Below are 20156 nucleotides of genomic sequence, written 5' to 3' on the forward strand. Positions count from 1 at the left end.
CCAAGTGACAAAGCATCTCAGGGTATCGAAAAACACTCATCACGAATATGAAGATAAGATATTTATGGGGGATTTATCTCCCAAAAATCTTGCCCACAATCGATGACAATCAATTATTCCATAATCATATAAAATGGAATTTCCACTTGGTAAAACTCTATCACATTCTTAGTTTTCACTATTATCTAAACAAAGAGCTCTAACTCTCCAAGCACCGATTTACCTCAATAGCCTCGTTATTTTCCGAGTTTATTTGAGCGTCGAAACGTCTCCTTTGAGGTACACTTCGAAGATTCCCGATTTGACCACATGATACGTCAACAAAACCTAGCAATTGGATAACCGAATCGTGGAGAAGCCGATCCAATTTTTCACGTCATAGCATGTAGCATTGTCTCGCAATTCAAAAAGGGACAAAAGAAGAAGCAGCTATGATTACAAGGAGTGACCATATCTTGCAAGCAAACTGCACATCACTTGCCGTCCTCTTCCTTATATTTCTTCCTCTCTTGGTTAATCATTTTGGCTCGGTCTGTAAAGGACAAACAGAGTCATTGTGACAACTTCTTCCGTATTGGGTCGTAGATTTACCTTTTGAGCTTCTTCATTAGTGTCTTGTGTTTGTTCATAATTCCCATGCTAGTAAGGCCTGCAAGATTCAGCCCAAAATTATCCCACAATGAGGCACCCTACATGCCATGACTGGCTGCCTATGGACGACCAAAGTTGCTCACCATGGACCAAGATGGGGAAGCGGTATCACATCTGCCAATGGAAATGCAACCCAGAAAAACTAAGGCAAAGTAAGCTAAGCCTGAAACAAGTTCATTATAATCTCAAGACGTTCTTCGAACAAATCGTAGACTTTATTGAGACGGGTAACCCAAGGGGATTCTGAATTCCTCCTCCACGAACTGTAAATGAGACTTTCATCTCGTACAGCTCCAACCGAAAATACTGGTGGAAACAAATATGTGTAATAGTAGTCTTAATCCTATGATTCAATCTTAAGATAACTGTTAAGACAAATCAGGGAAATGTTCAAATAATTCACAAATGATCACCATGGCTGGCTGTGCTCATTCAAGAAGCATAAGTACTATCCAATGCTCCTCCTTTATTTGAAATACTGCATCCCCAATGAAAGTAGAAATTCTCTGAAGATCTGACGACAAGACAGACAAATCTGTAACCAGCAGGTCAAAATTTTCAAAATTAGTTCATTGATAACTAAAATTGGTGCTTCTGCTATCCACTTTTCTGTTGCCATGCGGTCAAGCTGTTTCAGAAGTCAGAAGAGAATAAAAAATAATAAAGATCCCAGTAATAACAATCTCAGAAGCATCCTAGTAGTGTTTGGCATGCATTGATTGGGTGTGATTCTCAATGGGTCCCTTGCTATGATCAACATACCCAATGAATGCATGCCACACACTGCTAGGATACTTCTGGGATGGTTATTACTTATTACTGGGATCCCTAGCATTGTTGGAAAAGAATATGTTCACCATACACATTTCAAGCGAGCTACAAAGACATGACAAATGTACCTTGTGCCAATGCCAATGACTGCACAATCTGGTATCACAACATTGATGAAACCCAGAACCATGAGAGTCTACTTGCTCATGATCGCAGACAAATAGAAGTTCCAGAATATGGAGCCCGTAGACATAAAAGCTACACGAGCTTGAAGAGGGACCACCCTAGAAACAAGCAGATGTATCAGAATGGCACATTAAGCATACTCAATCGAACCATAAACCATTAAAAGAAAATAAGTGAATGCCAACAACTTAAAGCCAATGGAACCACGAAATTAGTCTACGTAAGCATAAGAAATCCAAAGAAATAACATATACATTTGCTACTTGTATTGATCTTTAAAAAAAATAAAAACTTGCAAAGCCCATAAATGGCACATTTACATCCTTAACCAAAATTTCTCGAAAAAAGAAGGTGCATTGAAGCCGTAAAGCTTACTATTCCCCTGAATTTCTCCAGAATTTCCCAGATCATTCATAGAAGTGCCAAAATTCCGGCCAACATTTAGAAAGGATAAAGAAAAAAATAAAGCAACAGGCTAGTCTTTTGAGACTTCAAGAGACACTTCTGAAGCATAGGATTACAATTACTATAATAAGGAGGAGAAGAAAAAGAAGAGAGGCTTGAGGCAAATATGAAGGACCTATACCAGAAATTCAATACGGTAACTGGGATCCAGAACCTAAATCCTGCAAATAAAGCAAAGATGTGTTTTAATAACTTATTAACCATATTATTTGAACAGCATAAAGATTGCTTCAAAGAGGTGCTACCATAAAGTAGAGTGGGAAGAGCATCTTTCTGGTACTTGCTCGGAAGTTGTGAAAGCTTCCCTTGCCACAAATCGTTCCATGCAAAAATGACAGCGATCACACATGGACCAAGCACAATTTGGTTCAATACGACCTGAAAGGAGGAAAATTTGAGGAATATGTCATAAAAATATGGCAATTGAATTTAGAAGGTAATGAAACACAAGACATTGGTCGTTGACCCCAAAAGATACTTAAACTGCTTACAAAAGCTATTGAAGGACAATTTTGAAGAACCCACATAAAGCACAAAGCATACCTTCAACATAATGTTTTGCACTGTATGCTTTGGCATGCAACAATCGAGATATCGATACCACGCATAAGAACCAGGACCATACAAAAGAAAGCCGTAGGAATACATCCGAAGGGCACGAAGCCAATCATGGTCAAGAAGAACGTCCTACAATAAAGCTTGTTGTCAAAGACTGTACAAAACAATTCAACAAAAAAGCATCTTAACACACTATGAACAATTCAATGCTTTTAGTGAAAAAAGAAAATGAACTCATATCATAAAGGAAAAGAAGAAAAGAATGGCTTACGTTTAATGTGGTCTCCAACAAATTAAATAACATTTAAGTCATAGTTTATGCATGTTTATTGAGCTGCAGTCTTACAGACCTCGATTTGGGTGTGTGAAATTCTGTGCACTTTTTCTCAGAACTTTCCCATTGCTCAAAGATGACCGATTCCTTTAGCATTGCACTATACAGTAGCCTTTCTAACGATTCATCATGCAATGGAACTAATCATTGTTGGGAATGCCCATAATAATTTGCTATAGAAGAGTTATTATGTTAAGTATTTATTGGACCATGCTGGACTGCTTCACAATTTAGAAAACTAGGTTTCTGAATAAATCATTTATCAGAGATGTGGAAAATCCACCAGCCAATTACACGGGGGTGACCCATCTCTCAATGACATGTCCATTGTATTTCTAGGACACAAGCATATATTGGAAACATCACCTTTGTTAGCTCTTGGACATCTTTATCTGCTTAACAATAAAATTAAGCCCAGCTCCGGTCTTCTGCCGACACAACTATGGTGAATTCAACTTATCTAATACCACCAACAGTAAAGAGCACTCAATAGCACCAGAAAAGCCAATAAATATTCACTGCTTTTCATGACTCAAACTAAGTAAGCCCACTCTTTTCCTCTATTTTTTCCCCTTTCTTCTTTTGAGCAATAGAAGTAAAGAATGCAATAGATAACAACGCATCTGGTTTCATATAGAATAATATGCAAGTTATGGTGTTTAATTGCATAAAAACTGATGCTTGACCAAACCCATTCATTCAGAATACACTGGGTAGAAAGCATATGTCATAGTAAATTAAATCATCAACTTCACGGACCAATAAAATCTAACAATAACAGAGATTTCAGTTCTTAAACCGAGGTTTATTGTCAACCCAGAAAGTTATCCCTTCGTTAACTCTACCACCAAACAAAGCATTTCTTAAAGCTCCGAACAGCCATACTGAGCGTAAATTTCATCATTTGATACTAACCTTGTGGGACTCATCAGAGTCCAAGAACCGATGTTGTTTGAAGCTTTCTCCTCCCTTTCTCCAGCGGTCTCTGACTTGAGCGATTGTGTCTCCTGTGAGGACGAGTGAGGCCGCCGTCGCAGCCTGCTTCACTGGAAATCCGTAACCTGCTCCCCGGTTTGCTTCCACCGAATCGGACTTGGATCTTCTGCTTTGGGAATTTGATGGCTTTGGCTTCCTCGGTTGCCAGTTCCAACCCCACAACCCGCCATTGCCACCGCCCAAAGCTTCCATTACAGGTCCTTAAATGGAAGCAGGAAGGAATCTCTTGGAAATGCTTCGATTTTTCGAACAACTGTTACCGATCACTCAGATACGCCATGGCTCCATATCGACGGTATATCCACGGACGTTACGATTTGGTAGAAACGGCGCGCTTTCAGCCATATAAATATAAGCATAGTTTGGGCCCATGTGTTGCAAAAAGGCCTAACATCATTATTTCAGGGCCCACCACGATTAAGGCTATTATTTCAGGGCCCAGGTGCTGGCCCTAGTGTCATGTGTCTGTGTCGGGCCTGTCGGCAAGCATAAGTTTTTCAACAAACACGTTTTAAGAAACTTGTTATTTTTGCTTTGGGAAGGCTTTGTTTAAAAATAGAGGCCTCTTGGTTAAGGCCCATTTAGATTTTAAGGCCTGATAAGGCCTTACATCTAGTCCAGGCCACACACTGGATCAGAGCCCTTTCACTAGACGAAAAAATAAAAAAATAAAAAAATCAGTTTTTTTAATCACTGGGGAATCATCACAAGACTTGATCCTTTGGGCAGGGTCATATATTGTAAACCCCAAGGAGAGAGTCCAGCTACCCCCGTCGAACCTCAGGGCAAGTCACTTGCCGGTCCTAGAGGCCCACAACCCAGCAGTCCACTAACCCACACCTGACCGAGAGTCCACGATGCATTAATGCAAATGTTTCGACTTGAACCTAGGATGGACAGGTATCCTGTTAGTCCTCAAACCACTGGACCAATCAAGCGGAGATAATAAAAAAAATCCTCTGTTAGAGCATTCCCAGTAGACAATAAAATCCTCTTTTTATAGAAGAAAGAAATAATAACGGGTCGTTGGTTGAGATTGTGAATTTAACCGTAGTAAATTTTATCTTAAGTAGAAAGTTGTGAGTTTAAGTCTCATCGGTATTTTCATTATTACAATTTACAAGATGAACTCTTACTCTGCCCAGCATATGCAAATGTCACACTGCGTTATTTGTCCACACTGAATCCAATTGATCTATAAAAGTTACGGGATCTTTCACGTGTCTCCGAATTTATCAGTTAGTCATTTGATGAGCACCTGAGTGGGTTTCACTTTATTAATAAAAAGGATGAACGAATTAGAAGAAAAATACGGGTTCACTATGTTAAAAGCATCAGTGTATACATACAGTGGACTTAACAAAACAGGTAATAATAAACTAATAATGTTACAATGCCTCTACACTGTACAGCTTCCATATTGCAGTCTATAGAGCACTGAAATTTACAATATTCCAAACAATGTCTTAATGCAGATTGGGGAAATCTTTTTTCCAATTTCAGCAAACAAGAAGAATATCCCAAAAGCCCCATCAAAATTGCATCAGCAGGAACAACAATTCACTATGAAACACCTTCACTGGTCTTTTCTAAAAAGAGCAATGTACCCTAAAATTGCACAAACAGCAGCCACAACATTCCCTTCCTTCAACAAAATCTTCAACACAAACCCAACAATCTCCTTTGTGATCTTCCTTCCTTCAATCACCAAGACCCATCTGGGTTTCCCAAGGAAGGCCAAAAGAACCAGAACTGTGATCCAGATTACCAGAGTGGCTGGGACTGCCACAGCTAGGGCAGCAATCATGGATAGCAGACCAAAAACTCCTCCAAGAAGAACTGATGCATAGAGAGCATGCCACCCAGATGAAGATGAAGATGTTTGGGATTGTAGTTTGTACCAAGAAAGTATGAATTTGAGAAAATTCCATGAACATGATAATATTATGCCATATGCAAGCACAAATAGACATACCCATGTCCTCCTCTTGCTCATAATTCTTAAAACTAAGCTGTATGAAGATGGTGGTGTTGGTTCTGTTGATTTTGGTATTGTTTTCTCCTCTTCCTGCTCCATGTTTCTCTTCTATAAGACAAGCTTTGATTGTTTTATCTTCAACAATCTCAAGGGTTTCTCTCTTCAGATGAGATATTATATTGGAAATTTAATGCTATTAAATTGGTAAGGACTAAGAAGTAAAGGTAGAGTACCCAGTTGTAATTTAGTGATTTTAAGAGGGCAGTATTTGGTTGAGGGTCAGAGGGTGGAAGGGTCCTTTTTTCCCCCTTCTGTAATTGACTGCTATCTTGTTTAGTTTAGATTGCCGAGTCCAACTTAACATTTCACAGAATCTTCCCCCAAAATCACTACTCTTACTTTTCAGTTATGAGTTTTCCTTTATTTTCTTGTTCTTTGGTGTTGAGAAGTGGTAGGAAAAGTGGAACTTCAGTGACTTGCAAGCAAATCCTGCAAAAAAATGGACTCTAAATGGAAATGGAAACACATTGAAAAAGGAAGGAAACCAATGAGTGCTACATAGATGTATCATTACTAAAAGTACAAATGAGTAGCATCATTCAGGAGAAAAATTTCTGACAAAATGTTTTTAACTCAATTTGGGTGAAGTTGTGGTCCTTTCTTGAAAGGAAGTGATGTAAGACTATTTGGCATTTGAAAAGTCAAGTTGTGAGAATTGAAATTTGGCAGGGAAACTCGTTTTGACGTGGTTGTCAATACTAGTGCTATGCCAGGTTCTTGTCCAGTCTTTGTTTTTTCATGTTTAATGTTGGTTAGCCTTAATCAATTGTTTTCGTATGGGTCAGAAAGTAAGAACATTTAGGCAAATTTCTAGATAATACTGGTATAGAAAACCCATGATTGCATACCATTTGGATCCACATTCATCTCCTCAACATGATATACTAGTGTTTTTAACAGAGCCACCATAACATACCAGGAAATCTCTGCTTTTGTTACACATGATTATCAGGTTCAACTTACTCTTTCTTTGGCTAATCATACTTTTCTCTCCAACTATACGCTAGAAAAAACACCCAAGAAAGTCCTAGCAGGGAATCTCCAACCATCTGCCTTGGCTAATCCCAAGCCAAATCCTCAAGTCTCCTCTCAAAATAGACCCTCCAAACAGCCATTGAAGCATGAAGAAGCACACAACCCTTAGCAAAGAAGCTCTGAAACTCTGTGTCCTTCACAAAGGCCACCATGAACAGCAAAAATCCAATAGCAAATAGAAGTAGCCCCCCAAAGGAATTTGAAATTTGGATCAACTGTTGATCATGTGGAGTTGATCCAGAAAGCTTTTGAGCTGTATCAAGGACCCACATGTTATTGCAATTGTTGAATGGAGAATGCAGATCATGAAAAACAGAGATAAACCCATCAAGCCAATAACTGTAAAAAGCCTTAACTAAAGTGCTCTGACATTCTTCTTCTCAAACTCAAAGCTCCAAACCCAGATGATCCATTAACCAATAATGAAAGCTAACCTCAAAAGTCAGCTTCTTTGATCCTGTTCTTTATACCAAATTCAAGACATGTAGCAAGTTTCATAGTGCAATTTCTGAATTTTAACTACAGAGATTTCATTGGATGCTTGATAGTTCCAATGAGAGTGGGAGAGGAGAGAAATCTGATCTGAAATTGGGATGGGGTTAGCCATTGGTGAATGTAGGGGTTTATTGAATTGTGTGCTTTTGGAAGTTGGATTTGGCGGGTTTTGCCTGGTAGGCTTTGGAATTTCTGCAATTTGGTAAAAGCTGAACTTTGACCAGAATATATATACTGTATTGATGGCTATTCGTCCATCTTTTAACAATTCCTGCAACAATTTAAACAGAAACGTCGTCGTATGCTTATCCATAGTTTTTCACGTCATTTTTGACACGATTATCGGATTATTTTTTTCTCAGGGGAGGGGATTGTCTCAGAAAAGTTCACATCTGGCTTTTTTGAATACAAAAGCAACGAAAACTCCCAAATTTTAAAGGTTTAATCTTGTCAAAATCTCGACGGATCACAGGTAGAGAGATAAAATAGAGGAAAATATTGCAACACAAAAGATATTGAATTTAACATGGGAGAGATTAGTGGGTTCTTTTGACCGAAGCACAGCCGGCAAATGCCGTCGTCTCGCTTCCTTTATACATAGACACGCAAAAGCGTAGTTATCTGTATTTATATGCGTATTTTATGCGCGTCGAAGAGTCAACCCAAAAAAACAAAGCCGCTAGCATGCGTCTGTTTCTTGGTAATTAAGCCTTTATCATCTCTTTCCGTCGATATATCTCGTTTTCGTTCTTTTAACTACTATCTTCAGAGCTTTCAGGGTACTGTTTAACGGATTGAGTGGGGTTGAATTTTGCATGAATTTTTGGTTCTTTTCAGCAGTATTGTAGTGATTGATTGATGGGTTTCCTTCTTATTGTCTCAATTTATCTGATTTTATAAGTTTATTGTATTCTTTCTTGAATTTTGAGGCGTTTGTTGCTGACTTTGAATTTTGGGTGAAGATAAGGGTGGAGCTTGAATGCTTGGTCTTCTAGTAAATGTTTTTGACAATCTGTCTTGGTGGCTCTTGAATTGGGTCTGATTGATCGGTCGGGTATAAGCCACAGCTTGAATTCTTTCAACTATTGGCATAAGTTGATTGCTTTTGTCGATCCTATTTGATGGAGATGGCAAATTATGGAGTTTCTGAAAGTATAGTATCGGTTTTTGGGGGGTGAATTTTGTTGGTGAAGGAGGATTTTGAAGCTACTGTTGTATATAGTGCAATATGGGTTGCATAAGCTCTAAGGCTGGCCAGGAAAGCCCGAATGAGAGGCAGGTTTCTCGTAAAGGGTCAATAGATAGGCGTGTTGCACATGTTAGTTCAGGCAGAAGAGAGGAGGGAGGTCGATCAAAGGATAGATTGGATGGTGCTGAGGTGAAGGTTATGTTGATTGATAATAAAACAACTGGTTCGAATAGGTATTTTACTGATCAAATAGGGAAGAAGAAGGAAGAGAATTGTGAAGCTACAACTATTTGTCATCCAAATTTGGGAAGGGTCCCAAAGAGTATAGTAGGAGAGCAAGTTGCAGCAGGATGGCCATCTTGGCTTGCTTCAGTCGCAGGAGAAGCTATCAACGGATTGGTGCCACGGCGTGCTACCACATTTGAAAAGTTGGAAAAAGTATGTCCCCTTTTGAATTGGTTCTTCTTCATGATTTATGTTGGTTTTGATGCGAGGTCTGCAATATTGAACAATTAATGCTATATTATTTACTTGATGCATGTTACTTGCCTGAGTGGATATTGAAATGGAGATTGGTTGTATCTCTTATTTGCACTCTTACATAACTTTTCAGTGCCTACTTTGAATTGTTTTAGAAAAAAGTCATAGTTGGAGGGTAAGGAAATCTATATACAAATTACAACCATTTTTACTATATACCATGATGATTGCTCTGGAACTTCTTTTGATACCTCCTCCAAATGGTTTGAAATTATCTCTCATTCAGGAAAGTGAAAATTGGTTATATCATGGTTGATCATGCCAGTTGATGGACAAGAACTTCCATTTAGTTCAAAGTACAGTCCTTTGAGATCTCGACTCTGGCTGTTCAAAGTTCTTGCATTGTTCTGAACTTATATTCAGTATATCTTTCTCTGCTTTGTTTTGTGGGTGTGAGGTTCCATTTCTGTTCTCTTTAGGGTTGGGTGGTGGACAGGTTGAGGAAAGGTAAGGGTTTTGCAGCCTTGCCCTTATACAAATAAAACGTTCTCACTGCCTTCTTCTGGCTGGCAATGTGTTGTTGCAGATAGGCCATGGAACTTATAGTTGCGTATACAAGGCTCGGGATATCATTAATGATAAAATTGTTGCTTTGAAGAAAGTTCGCTTTGATAATCATGACCTTGAGAGTGTCAAGTTTATGGCCAGGGAAATTATTATTTTGCGCAGACTTGATCATCCAAATATAATTAAACTGGAAGGCTTGATTACTTCTCATATGTCGTCCAGCTTATACCTTGTTTTTGAGTATATGGAACATGATCTTACTGGACTTGCATCCGTTCCGGGAATGAAGTTCACAGAACCACAGGTACTCTTACAGCCTTTTATTTATTTCCTTTTTTATGATCCTACCTGGATGCTGCGGCTGTATGTTTATGTTGATTGATGAACTTAACCATGGCTTGAACTGAATTTTCTCAAATCTATAATTTTGCTTTTTGTTTTTGTTAGGTTAAGTGTTATATGCAGCAGCTATTAAGTGGACTTGATCATTGTCATAGGCATGGTGTTCTGCATCGTGATGTAAAGGGTTCAAATCTTCTTATTGATGGCAATGGTATTTTGAAGATTGCGGATTTTGGCTTAGCAAGTTTTTTTGATCCTCATAATAGTGTTCCATTGACGAGTCGTGTAGTGACTCTATGGTATCGACCACCAGAACTTTTACTTGGAGCTTCTAAGTATGGAGTTGCAATAGATTTATGGAGCACTGGTTGCATACTTGGGGAATTGTATGCCGGGAAGCCCATTTTGCCAGGAAAAACAGAGGTATCATTCGTATGAATCTATTCTCCTTGTGCATGATTGATGCTTTTCACTTCCTGCTACACCTGGTCTTAATGTGTGGAATTCCATAGTTATGTCATTGAGTACCGATTCCTGGCATTAGCATGTAGGAACATTAAAAACAAAACAAAACAAAATGTAAAAGAAGTAGTTCTACTTATCATTTCACGGTTGAGTTCACATCTTTGGGCCCCAAATCTCCTCTCCCATTGCTGTGATAGTTTTGATATGTCATGAGACTTTTTATTGTTTGGATCTCTAAGTGGACAATTCAATCCAGGTGGTTTCTTTTTTTAAGTTTCTTATAAATGATCCATAATATAAGTCATTTTTGCCTCGTAGGTTGAGCAATTGCATAAGATTTTTAAGCTATGTGGCTCACCATCTGAAGATTATTGGAGAAAATCAAAATTGCCTCACTCAACAGTATTTAAACCCGTACAGCCTTACAGAAGATGCATTGCTGAAACATTTAAACAGTTTCCTGCTCCAGCTGTAAGGCTTATGGAGAGCTTCCTTTCCGTAGATCCAGCCCATCGAGGAACTGCAGCTTTTGCCCTTAAGAGCGAGGTATGCATATCTCCTTTATTGAGGACTCAAACTAATTTCTCTTTAATTCTGTTTTTTGGATAAAAGCTTTGATGATGATGAGAATTTTCTTATATGTTAATAGTAGTGATTAATTTACTGTTTTTACCATTCGCTTATTGTTATATGAAATCTATTATGTCATTAGATTTTCTGGTTGTAACTTATTCGTCCTTGGTTTTCCTTTAATAGTTCTTTTCAGTAGAACCACTTGCTTGTGATCCTTCAAGTTTGCCCAAATATCCTCCCAGCAAGGAGATTGATGCTAAAAGGCGGGATGAAGAAGCTAGAAGGTATGTTAGTACTTGATCAAAGTAGTGGAAAATTAGTGTGTGTTCAATATGTTACAATAGGTTGCATAATAAGATATGTGCTGGATATGGTTAACTTTCTGCATTAATTAAATAAATGAATTATCTGTCTTTGGCTGTTGAAGTTTTAATCTTGAATAGAATATTGGGTTATGAACATTCTTTCGTTAAGTTAGTTTTATTTTTATTCTTGACTTTTGATATGATTTTACTTGCTTAAGCATCGTCTACACTATTAACCTTTCTGCTAATTGTTTATAGGGAAGGAGCAGGAGGAGGCAGGAGCCAAAAGCTTGAGCCACAAAGGAGAGGACCAAAAGGATCTTTTGATAGAGATCCTATCCGAGCTCCTAATGCTCATGGTCAGTTAGTGTCGTCAAGTCAGGTAACTCCGAGACAAGATTTTGGTTTTGGCTCTGTCTCAACATTGGTCAAACTTGAATCTGGAGAATCTGATATTAAGTTTTTTTGCCTTTTTTTTCAATATAAAAAAAAGGGTAATTTTTTTGGTGTGAAATCTCTATTTTGGTAGTCGAGTTACATTCATGCACATTTAATGATTTTGCTAGTAAAGGAAGATCATTATTGCGTGCTGGAACTGTTGCGTCTCTAATAAGAGAGTTTTCTTTGGCTTTAGGTTACAACAGTGCCTCATTAGTCATTTCTTTTGGGAAGAACTTAATAGGTGTTTTTTTTTTTTTGAGACAAAACAGAGAAATATAAGTAGTTTGAATAGTAGACACAGTAACCCGCAGTTGACATAATTTGCCGGCAGATACTGGACCGAGTTTGGAGCTTTTTTATGAATCCACCAGCTTTGATGAAACTTCATTTTCTTTCTTTTGAAGCCTTTCACTACTTGTTCTTAATGAAAGTATTAAGTATCTACTTTGTGTATTATGTTGTTGACGTTGGCTTGGGCACTTCTTTTACACTTTATTTTCTGCATGTGACATCTTAGTCTTTTGGGTGTATTCAAATATCCGGTTTTCTGTTTGATAAATTACTATGTTTATAATATTTTCTTTTCTTATAGCTTCATTACTAGATTTCTCCTCTTGACAATTATATTTTGCTCTTTGTTGCAGAGAGAATATCAGACAAGTTCAAAGAGTAGATGTGAGATCTATAATTCTCACAAGCAGCAAACTAGTTCTGGATTTCTGGTTGATCCGTCTCAACAAAGACAATCTGTGGAGCATCAACATAAGAAAGTTTCTTATTCAGGGCCATTAGTTCATGGACCTGGACGGGCAAAGGCTGGAAAGGAACATGATGTCCCTCCTGCAATATCAGCCCGAACTAATTTGTCGAACTTTTCGGGTGTAGTTGCAGCTAGAACTTCGTCAGCTGAAGTATGGCAAGGAAAGTTAAGTGCATCGCAGCAAGAAACAATAAAGCATGTTGGCAGGTCTAGGGGCTCCTTTAATCAAATGGAGTCCGCAGGAAAGGAGGATCGAAAATGTCACATGCAGAAGGGCACAAGTTCTCCTCATTCTGGAGGTGGAAAATTTGTTGATAGAGAATCAAATCTGGTCAGTTTCTTGACATCATTCCCTGATTCAAATATTACAAATAATGAGGAAAACTATCATATTGAATCCGCAGTTGATTTTTTTTAGCTGTGATGAACTCAGTAATTAGAAAATTGCTCTTCGAAATACATACATTGACATTTTCAAATTACTCTGGATGCTTCTGAGTGGGGAAAATGTTATATTGGGTTCTAACCGTATCATTTTTCGCTGAAATTCAAATTTTCTTTCGTTGCTTTTCATAGTTCCGTACTTTCCTGCAGAAACTGTCTTTATTAACCTTGTATGCTAATGCTGGAGAAATTGTTTCCTCAGCAGGTTCATGGACCCAGTGGAAACAAGATTTATGTTTCTGGCCCGTTACTTGTTCCATCAAACAATGTGGAGCAGATGATCAAAGAGCAGGATCGCCAAATCCAAGAATTTGCTCGACGAGCACGACTTCAAAGGGCAATGCCTCAGAACTGTCAGCATGTAATTGAAGGCTCCAGTCCATAATGGAATGATGCCTTTCCGCATGAAACTGAGAAATCAGAAGTAAAACCTGATATTCGTACGTTCTTTAGATGGTCAGGAAAAGTTTGGTCACTATGACAGATTTTTCCAGTTCATAAGGCTCTCTGTCCGGTAAGTGTTCCATGATTTGTTTCCTTCCCAGTTTGGTTTTACTCCACACTTGTTATACAACAAAGCACATTCAGGAATTTTTCATTTTTGACGACATATTTGTGTAGAGAAATAGATTTATACATGTACTCAGCAATTCCTCAAGCAGCCATTTAATGGTTAATAGTGTATCTTGTATATATTATAATTCAAGTTTTCAATTTGGTGATATCTTCTTGAACACCTTTTGCACCTGCACTTTCAGGGTACGTTTTCCAGGCCGAATATACGTAGAGGCTAATTACGTTTTTGAACCCTGCTGTGCCATATGTATCTTTTCCAAACTCTACTTTCGATGCAAGTTTTCACCATCTAATACATATGGAAGGTGATAAGTGAATATGTTTAGGTGTCGATATTGTTTTAATCTCTACTTCATTTCTGGGCTATTTCTGTTTCTGGGTATGCAATTAGCCTTTAGTCTGGTGCCAAATTGATCAGATTTAGGGGTGCCTTTCAACTGGACTAATCACAGACAGTTTTCATAAGATCGAGCTAAATCACATCGATTTTTCTCTAGCCCAATTATAATATTCTAAGAAATCTATATTAAGGACCGGTTTGTGATCGATGTGGCCAACTCTGTCACAGTAAATCTGCTTTCTTTCAAGTCTTTGATGGGATTTGCTTTCCTTCAATATAGGATCTAGTCCGCGGTTATTACCACCGATGAATATAAGAACTATTGCTTTCCTGGATTTATATATGATGGAAGTTATTTCTGTTTGTTTTGTTAATCTGAGACCCTAGATGCTTATGTAGTTTTGTTAGGGCTTGCCCGTTTAGGGTGTTGGGAGGTGTTGGGGAGGGTTGGGTTCGTCCCCAACACCTCCCAACCCTTGACTGTTTGAGGCGTTCGGGACCGTTGGTACAAACACTTCCCAACACCTCCCAACCCAACACACCTCAACGCCTCCCAACCCAACGCCTCCCAACACCCTAAACGGGCATATTTTCATCGTCAACCAAATATTACTGAAATATGTCGGAGCCCCGTAGGGTTGTCGGATTGTGACGACCTTACGTCTTACTCCGTAGAACCCATGATCTCATAAAGGTGGAAAAGAATAACCAACTAAATTCAAAACTGTAATGGTCAAAAATCGTCTTGACCCACTTGTCCACTTGTCAGTCGATAAACAATCCAATAAGCAAACTTGGTCAAGACAAAACCGAGAAAGTAGAATTAGATCAACAAGAGCCCAAACCCAATCTGGCAACAGAGGCCATGGACGATAAACCCATGGTCGACCAAATCCTCAGAAGCCAAACCCATCGGCGAACAAACATACTCATGCATGCATGTGATCTGCCCCATTATGATTGTACATCTCTTCGTCCTGACTCAGCCGCCCGAAGGCCATGGTCATCACATACCATTGTTGAGCCTGGTTCCGATCAACCAAAAACGACCCCTGAATAAAGCACGCCAAATCATACAATCCTGCAGCCACTACCTGGCATGACACCGTCTATGTTCATACGACCCATCCTCAATCAACCATAACGAGCCACGTGTCCTGACATCCACCTGTTACCTAGAACCACCTTCTTCCCACGATCACATGCAACCCGCAGAATCACTTGTGAAGACGAGGCAATTCGTTCTTGTGTATTCACTTGCAAATTGTTGTTGAGCTCCACAATGGAACCCGTAAAAGCCTGCCTGCAAATATGAAATGTCAATAAAATAATTAAGCATTTGTTCTGTTACAGTAGAGACTTAGTTTAGTTATGTTACTTTTGTAATGTTGACTTCTTGTTAAGTTGTTGACTAGTCTAGTTAGAGACTTTTGCCTTGTTTTTATGGTTTATATTTTTATAATATGTGGCTAAGCTTGTGCCAAGTTAGCTTGTTCTAGAAAGTTGTTTTGTAGCTGTGTACTTTGGCTGTGTTAGCTTGGTACAAAAGTTGAAAAATGTCTCTGTAAGAATAGTTCAGAGAATAGAAGTTACAATCTTGCAGAACTTTATACTCACTCTTTGTCTTCTCCTGGTTGTATTGTTTTACGTTGTTGAGTTGTGTTCAGCTAGCTGCTGACTTTAGAGTTTTATATACTGTGTTGGTTGATCTGGCTTGTGAGCTACAGCCTTGTAAAGGTGCAGTTCGGGAAGTTCCAGTGCTATACACAGAGTTTCAGACTTACAATTGGTATCGGAGCTTGCTTCTTAGTGGACCTGTGAGAAGATCGGAGGAGATTAGGTGTTTGGAAATCTCTATATGTCAGGTATGTCTTCAGGCAGGGTATCTCTTCCTCCACCTCCTGTTTTTGCTGGGGAAAATTATGATTATTGGGCTGTGAAGCTTAAGTTTTATCTTATGGCTCATGATCTTTGGAGGGTGATTGAAGATGGCTATGATGAAGCTCCTCTTGCAGAAAGTGCTACTTTGCAGCAAATCAAAACCCATACTGAAGCATATACAAAAAATTATCAAGCCCTCACTATCATTCACTCAGCTGTGGATGAAACAGTCTTTCCAAGGCTTGTTGGCGCTACAACAGCCAAGGCTGCCTGGGACAAGTTACAGGAAGAGTTTCAGGGCAGTGTGAGGGTAAGACAGCAGAGATTGTTGACCTTGAAAAGGGAGTTTGAGATGTTAAAAATGAAGGAGAGTGATTCAATAAAGGAGTATTCAAACAAGTTGGTGGAAATTATAAATCAAATGAGGTTGTATGGTGAAGATGTTAAAGATGAAAAAGTAGTAGAGAAAATTTTAATCAGTCTTCCAGAGAGGTTTGAGTCCAAAATTTCAGCTATAGAGGAGTCTTGTGATTTGTCAAAGCTCACTGTAGCTGAACTCTGCAGTAAGCTTCAAGCTCATGAGCAGAGATCTTCTTTCAGAAATGAAGAAGTTAGTGAGGGTGCCTTTCAAGCAAGGCATAAGGGAAAGCAATCCCAGTCTTCTAAGGAAGGCAAGAAGAAGGTGTTTGACAAGGGTGGAAAAAGTAAAGGGGCAGAAGGCACTGGTTCAGGTGATTCAGCAAAGAAGGGAAAGTTTCCACCTTGTCCTCACTGCAGCAAGACTAATCATCCAGAAAAGACTTGCTGGCAGAAATATGGCAAGCCCCAAATTCAATGCAGACATTGCAAGAAATTTGGACATATTGAAAGAACCTGTAGATTGAAACAAAATCAGTTTCAACCTGAAAATTCAACTACTCAACAGGCTAATTACACTGGAGATCAACAGCAGAAATCCCAAGATCACTTGTTCATGGCAGTGGGTTCAACACAGAATCTAGAAGAAAATACTTGGCTGGTTGATAGTGGATGCACAAGCCACATGGCTAAGGATGTTAGCATATTTACCATGTTGGACAAATCTGTGAGGACTAAAGTAATTCTGGGAAATGGTGAAGTTGTTCAAGCAGAGGGCAGGGGCTCAGCTAAAATCAGCACCAAGCAAGGTATCAAAATTATTCCAAATGTTTTACTTATTCCTCAGCTCAAACAAAACTTGCTTAGTGTTGCTCAAATGTTGAAGAAAGGATATTCCTTGTTGTTTAAAGACTGTTGTTGTGCTATATTCTCACCTGATGGTTTTGAGGTTGCTAAAATCAAAATGGTGGAGAATTCTTTTCCTTTACATTCAAAGTCTGTTGAGCAGTTTGCTTATAGTTTGAAGTCAGACCAGTCTTGGCTATGGCATGGCAGATATGGTCACTTTAACTTAAAATCCTTGAAGTTTGCTAGTGATAATAACATGATCAGAGATATGCCTGAGATTCATGTCAGTGATGAAGTGTGCAGCTCTTGTCAGCTAGGGAAGCAGCACAGAATGTCTTTTCCTACTGATGTTGCTTGGAGAGCAAGTAGGAAGCTGGAATTGATTCACACAGATGTTTGTGGACCAATGAGTGTATCATCTTTGAGTCAAAACAGGTATTTTGTTCTATTCATTGATGATTTTACTAGAATGACTTGGGTCTATTTCATTAGCAGTAAGTCTCAAGTCTTCTCAATTTTCAAAAAGTTCAAGGCCCTAGTGGAGTCACAGAGTGGGATGGAGATTAAGACCATAAGGTCAGATAATGGCAAAGAGTATACCTCAGCTGCTTTCAGTCAGTTTTGTGAGGATATGGGGATTTCGCATCAACTGACAGTCAGCTATACACCTCAGCAAAATGGGGTATCTGAGAGGAAGAATAGAACAGTAATGGAGATGGCTAGATGTATGATGGCAGAGAAAAAGTTACCAAAGGTGTTCTGGGCAGAGGCTGTATATACTGCAGTGTATCTTCTTAACAGACTACCTACTAAGGCTGTAAAGGAGATGACACCAATTGAGGCATGGTGTGGAGTAAAACCTTCTGCTAGACATTTGAAGATTTTTGGCTCAGTGTGTTATTCACACATTCCATCACAGAAGAGGACTAAACTGGACAAAAAGGCTGATTTAGGCATTTTTCTTGGTTATGCTTCTCAGTCAAAAGGGTACAGAGTTTATAATGTTGAAACCAAGCAGATTCTAGTGAGTAGAGATGTTGTTATTGATGAGGAAGCTTGCTGGAATTGGGATAATCAGAAGGTAGAAGGAGGTAGTCACAAAATGGAGGAGGGTCCAGCCTTGAGTGCTGAACCAAGCAAAGTTGCAGAAACTACTGATGAGGATACAGTCAAAAAGACTAAATCACTTTCTGAAGTGTATGAAAAGTGTTATGCAGTAATGACAGAGCCTAGTGGTTTTGAAGAGGCTTCTAGAGTTGAAGAGTGGAATGAAGCAATGAAGGAGGAAATTGCTATGATAAACAAAAATAATACTTGGCAGCTTACTTCTAGACCTGAAGGAAAGAATGTTATTGGAGTTAAATGGGTGTTTAGAACCAAGTTGAATCCTGATGGTTCAATCTTCAAACACAAGGCCAGACTTGTGGTGAAGGGGTATGCACAACAAGCTGGGGTTGATTATTCAGCTACTTTTGCCCCAGTTGCAAGACATGATACAGTCAGACTCTTGATAGCCTTGGCAGCTCATTTTGGATGGAAAATATATCATATGGATGTCAAATCTGCTTTTTTAAATGGTGTACTGGAAGAGGAAATTTATGTTGATCAACCGGAGGGATTTGTTGTTCCTGGAGAAGAGGATAAAGTCTATAGGCTCAACAAAGCCTTATATGGTTTGAAACAGGCCCCAAGAGCATGGTATAGCAGAATTGACACTTTTCTTGTGCAGCAAGGCTTTAAGAGAAGTGACAATGAGCCTACATTGTATTTGAAGTTAGGTGATGAGCATTTGTTAGTTTCTCTATATGTGGATGACTTCTTGGTGATTGGCAGCAATTCTAATTCAGTTCAGAATTTTAAAACTCAAATGATGCAGCAGTTTGAAATGTCTGATCTTGGAGAAATGAAATATTTCCTTGGTATGGAAATTCACCAAGATGATTCTGGCATCTTCTTGTCACAAAGAAAGTATGCTTTAGATTTGTTAAAAAAGTTTAAAATGGAGAGGTGTAAGTCAGTGTCTACACCCCTGGTGGTGAATGAAAAATTATCAGTTGAAAATGGCGATGCTAAGGCTGATGCTACTGTGTACAGAAGCTTGGTTGGTAGCTTGTTGTATCTAACAGCAACTAGACCTGATATTATGTATGCTGCTGGTTTGCTATCTAGGTTCATGAGCTCACCAACTCAAGTGCATTTTGGAGTTGCCAAAAGGGTGTTGAGGTACATTAGAGGCACAGCTGACTATGGAATTTGGTATTTAAAGAATGAGGGAGGTGTCCTAGAGGGGTATGTGAATAGTGATTGGGCAGGGAGTACCACTGATTTCAAGAGCACTACTGGATATATTTTTTCTCTTGGATCATGTGTGTTCTCTTGGAGTTCAAAGAAGCAGGAAGTGGTTGCACAATCCACTGCAGAAGCTGAATACATTGCAGCTGCTGCAGCTTCCAATCAAGCAGTGTGGCTAAGGAAGCTTCTTGTTGATTTGGGTTATGGACAAGAGAAGGCTACTGCTCTGATGTGTGATAACAAATCTGCCATTGCTATTGCTGATAACCCTGTGCAGCATGGTAGAACCAAGCATATTAATGTGAAGGTTCATGCTTTAAGGGAAACTCAAGAAGCTGGAGAAATTAAATTGTTTTATTGCAGGTCTGAGGAGCAAGTGGCAGACATCCTTACAAAAGCTTTGTCAAAGGGGAGGTTCGAATTTCTCAGAACCAAACTTGGTGTTTCAAAACTAAGTCTCTAGGAGGAGTGTTACAGTAGAGACTTAGTTTAGTTATGTTACTTTTGTAATGTTGACTTCTTGTTAAGTTGTTGACTAGTCTAGTTAGAGACTTTTGCCTTGTTTTTATGGTTTATATTTTTATAATATGTGGCTAAGCTTGTGCCAAGTTAGCTTGTTCTAGAAAGTTGTTTTGTAGCTGTGTACTTTGGCTGTGTTAGCTTGGTACAAAAGTTGAAAAATGTCTCTGTAAGAATAGTTCAGAGAATAGAAGTTACAATCTTGCAGAACTTTATACTCACTCTTTGTCTTCTCCTGGTTGTATTG

The 20156-nt window shown here is 38.9% G+C and overlaps 3 protein-coding genes and 1 pseudogene across 5 annotated transcripts; 1 reads left to right on the top strand and 3 right to left on the bottom strand.

Annotated features, from left to right (window-relative positions):
- Positions 1–844: 844 nt before the first annotated feature.
- Positions 845–4287, bottom strand: LOC120003945 (protein Mpv17-like). Of its 3 annotated transcripts, none has more exons than XR_005469403.1 (6): positions 3881–4287; positions 2617–2760; positions 2319–2451; positions 2195–2234; positions 1551–1706; positions 845–1165 (listed from the first exon to the last, which is right to left on the bottom strand). XR_005469403.1 is itself a non-coding variant. In XM_038853109.1 (5 exons), exons 1-5 carry the CDS (start codon positions 4151–4153, stop codon positions 1619–1621), a joined length of 678 nt encoding a protein of 225 aa, XP_038709037.1. In that variant the 5' UTR covers positions 4154–4287; the 3' UTR covers positions 845–1618. The 3 variants fall into 3 exon arrangements, 1 of the variants encoding a protein (XP_038709037.1); XR_005469402.1 differs by having other exon boundaries at positions 845–1186; XM_038853109.1 differs by having other exon boundaries at positions 845–1706.
- A 972-nt stretch (positions 4288–5259) lies between these two features.
- Positions 5260–6104, bottom strand: LOC120004435. The gene has a single exon (XM_038853786.1). The coding sequence runs from the start codon at positions 6036–6038 to the stop codon at positions 5538–5540; it is 501 nt and encodes a 166-aa protein (XP_038709714.1). The 5' UTR covers positions 6039–6104; the 3' UTR covers positions 5260–5537.
- A 719-nt stretch (positions 6105–6823) lies between these two features.
- Positions 6824–7709, bottom strand: LOC120004606 (annotated as a pseudogene).
- Positions 7710–8258: 549 nt separating this feature from the next.
- LOC120003422 (probable serine/threonine-protein kinase At1g54610) lies at positions 8259–13819 on the top strand. Its single transcript, XM_038852407.1, has 8 exons — positions 8259–9156; positions 9785–10069; positions 10213–10530; positions 10891–11118; positions 11329–11429; positions 11709–11832; positions 12536–12982; positions 13298–13819. Exons 1-8 carry the CDS (start codon positions 8758–8760, stop codon positions 13478–13480), a joined length of 2085 nt encoding a protein of 694 aa, XP_038708335.1. The 5' UTR covers positions 8259–8757; the 3' UTR covers positions 13481–13819.
- The last annotated feature ends 6337 nt before the right edge of the window (positions 13820–20156 follow it).

This window comes from Tripterygium wilfordii, chromosome 8, assembly GCF_013401445.1.
Source record: "Tripterygium wilfordii isolate XIE 37 chromosome 8, ASM1340144v1, whole genome shotgun sequence".
NCBI classification, from domain to species: domain Eukaryota; kingdom Viridiplantae; phylum Streptophyta; class Magnoliopsida; order Celastrales; family Celastraceae; genus Tripterygium; species Tripterygium wilfordii.

Excerpts from the sequence above, each read along its gene's own strand:
- LOC120003422 (XM_038852407.1), top strand. The coding sequence starts at position 8,758 with ATGGGTTGCATAAGCTCTAAGGCTGGCCAGGAAAGCCCGAATGAGAGG. Across the intron at positions 10,531-10,890 it reads TTTTGCCAGGAAAAACAGAG|GTTGAGCAATTGCATAAGAT; the intron begins GTATCATTCGTA and ends TTTGCCTCGTAG. Across the intron at positions 11,833-12,535 it reads AGTTAGTGTCGTCAAGTCAG|AGAGAATATCAGACAAGTTC; the intron begins GTAACTCCGAGA and ends TCTTTGTTGCAG.
- LOC120004435 (XM_038853786.1), bottom strand. The coding sequence starts at position 6,038 with ATGGAGCAGGAAGAGGAGAAAACAATACCAAAATCAACAGAACCAACA.
- LOC120003945 (XM_038853109.1), bottom strand. The coding sequence starts at position 4,153 with ATGGAAGCTTTGGGCGGTGGCAATGGCGGGTTGTGGGGTTGGAACTGG. Across the intron at positions 2,761-3,880 it reads ACTCTGATGAGTCCCACAAG|GACGTTCTTCTTGACCATGA; the intron begins GTTAGTATCAAA and ends GCTTTATTGTAG. Across the intron at positions 2,235-2,318 it reads TCTTCCCACTCTACTTTATG|GATTTAGGTTCTGGATCCCA; the intron begins GTAGCACCTCTT and ends CTTTATTTGCAG.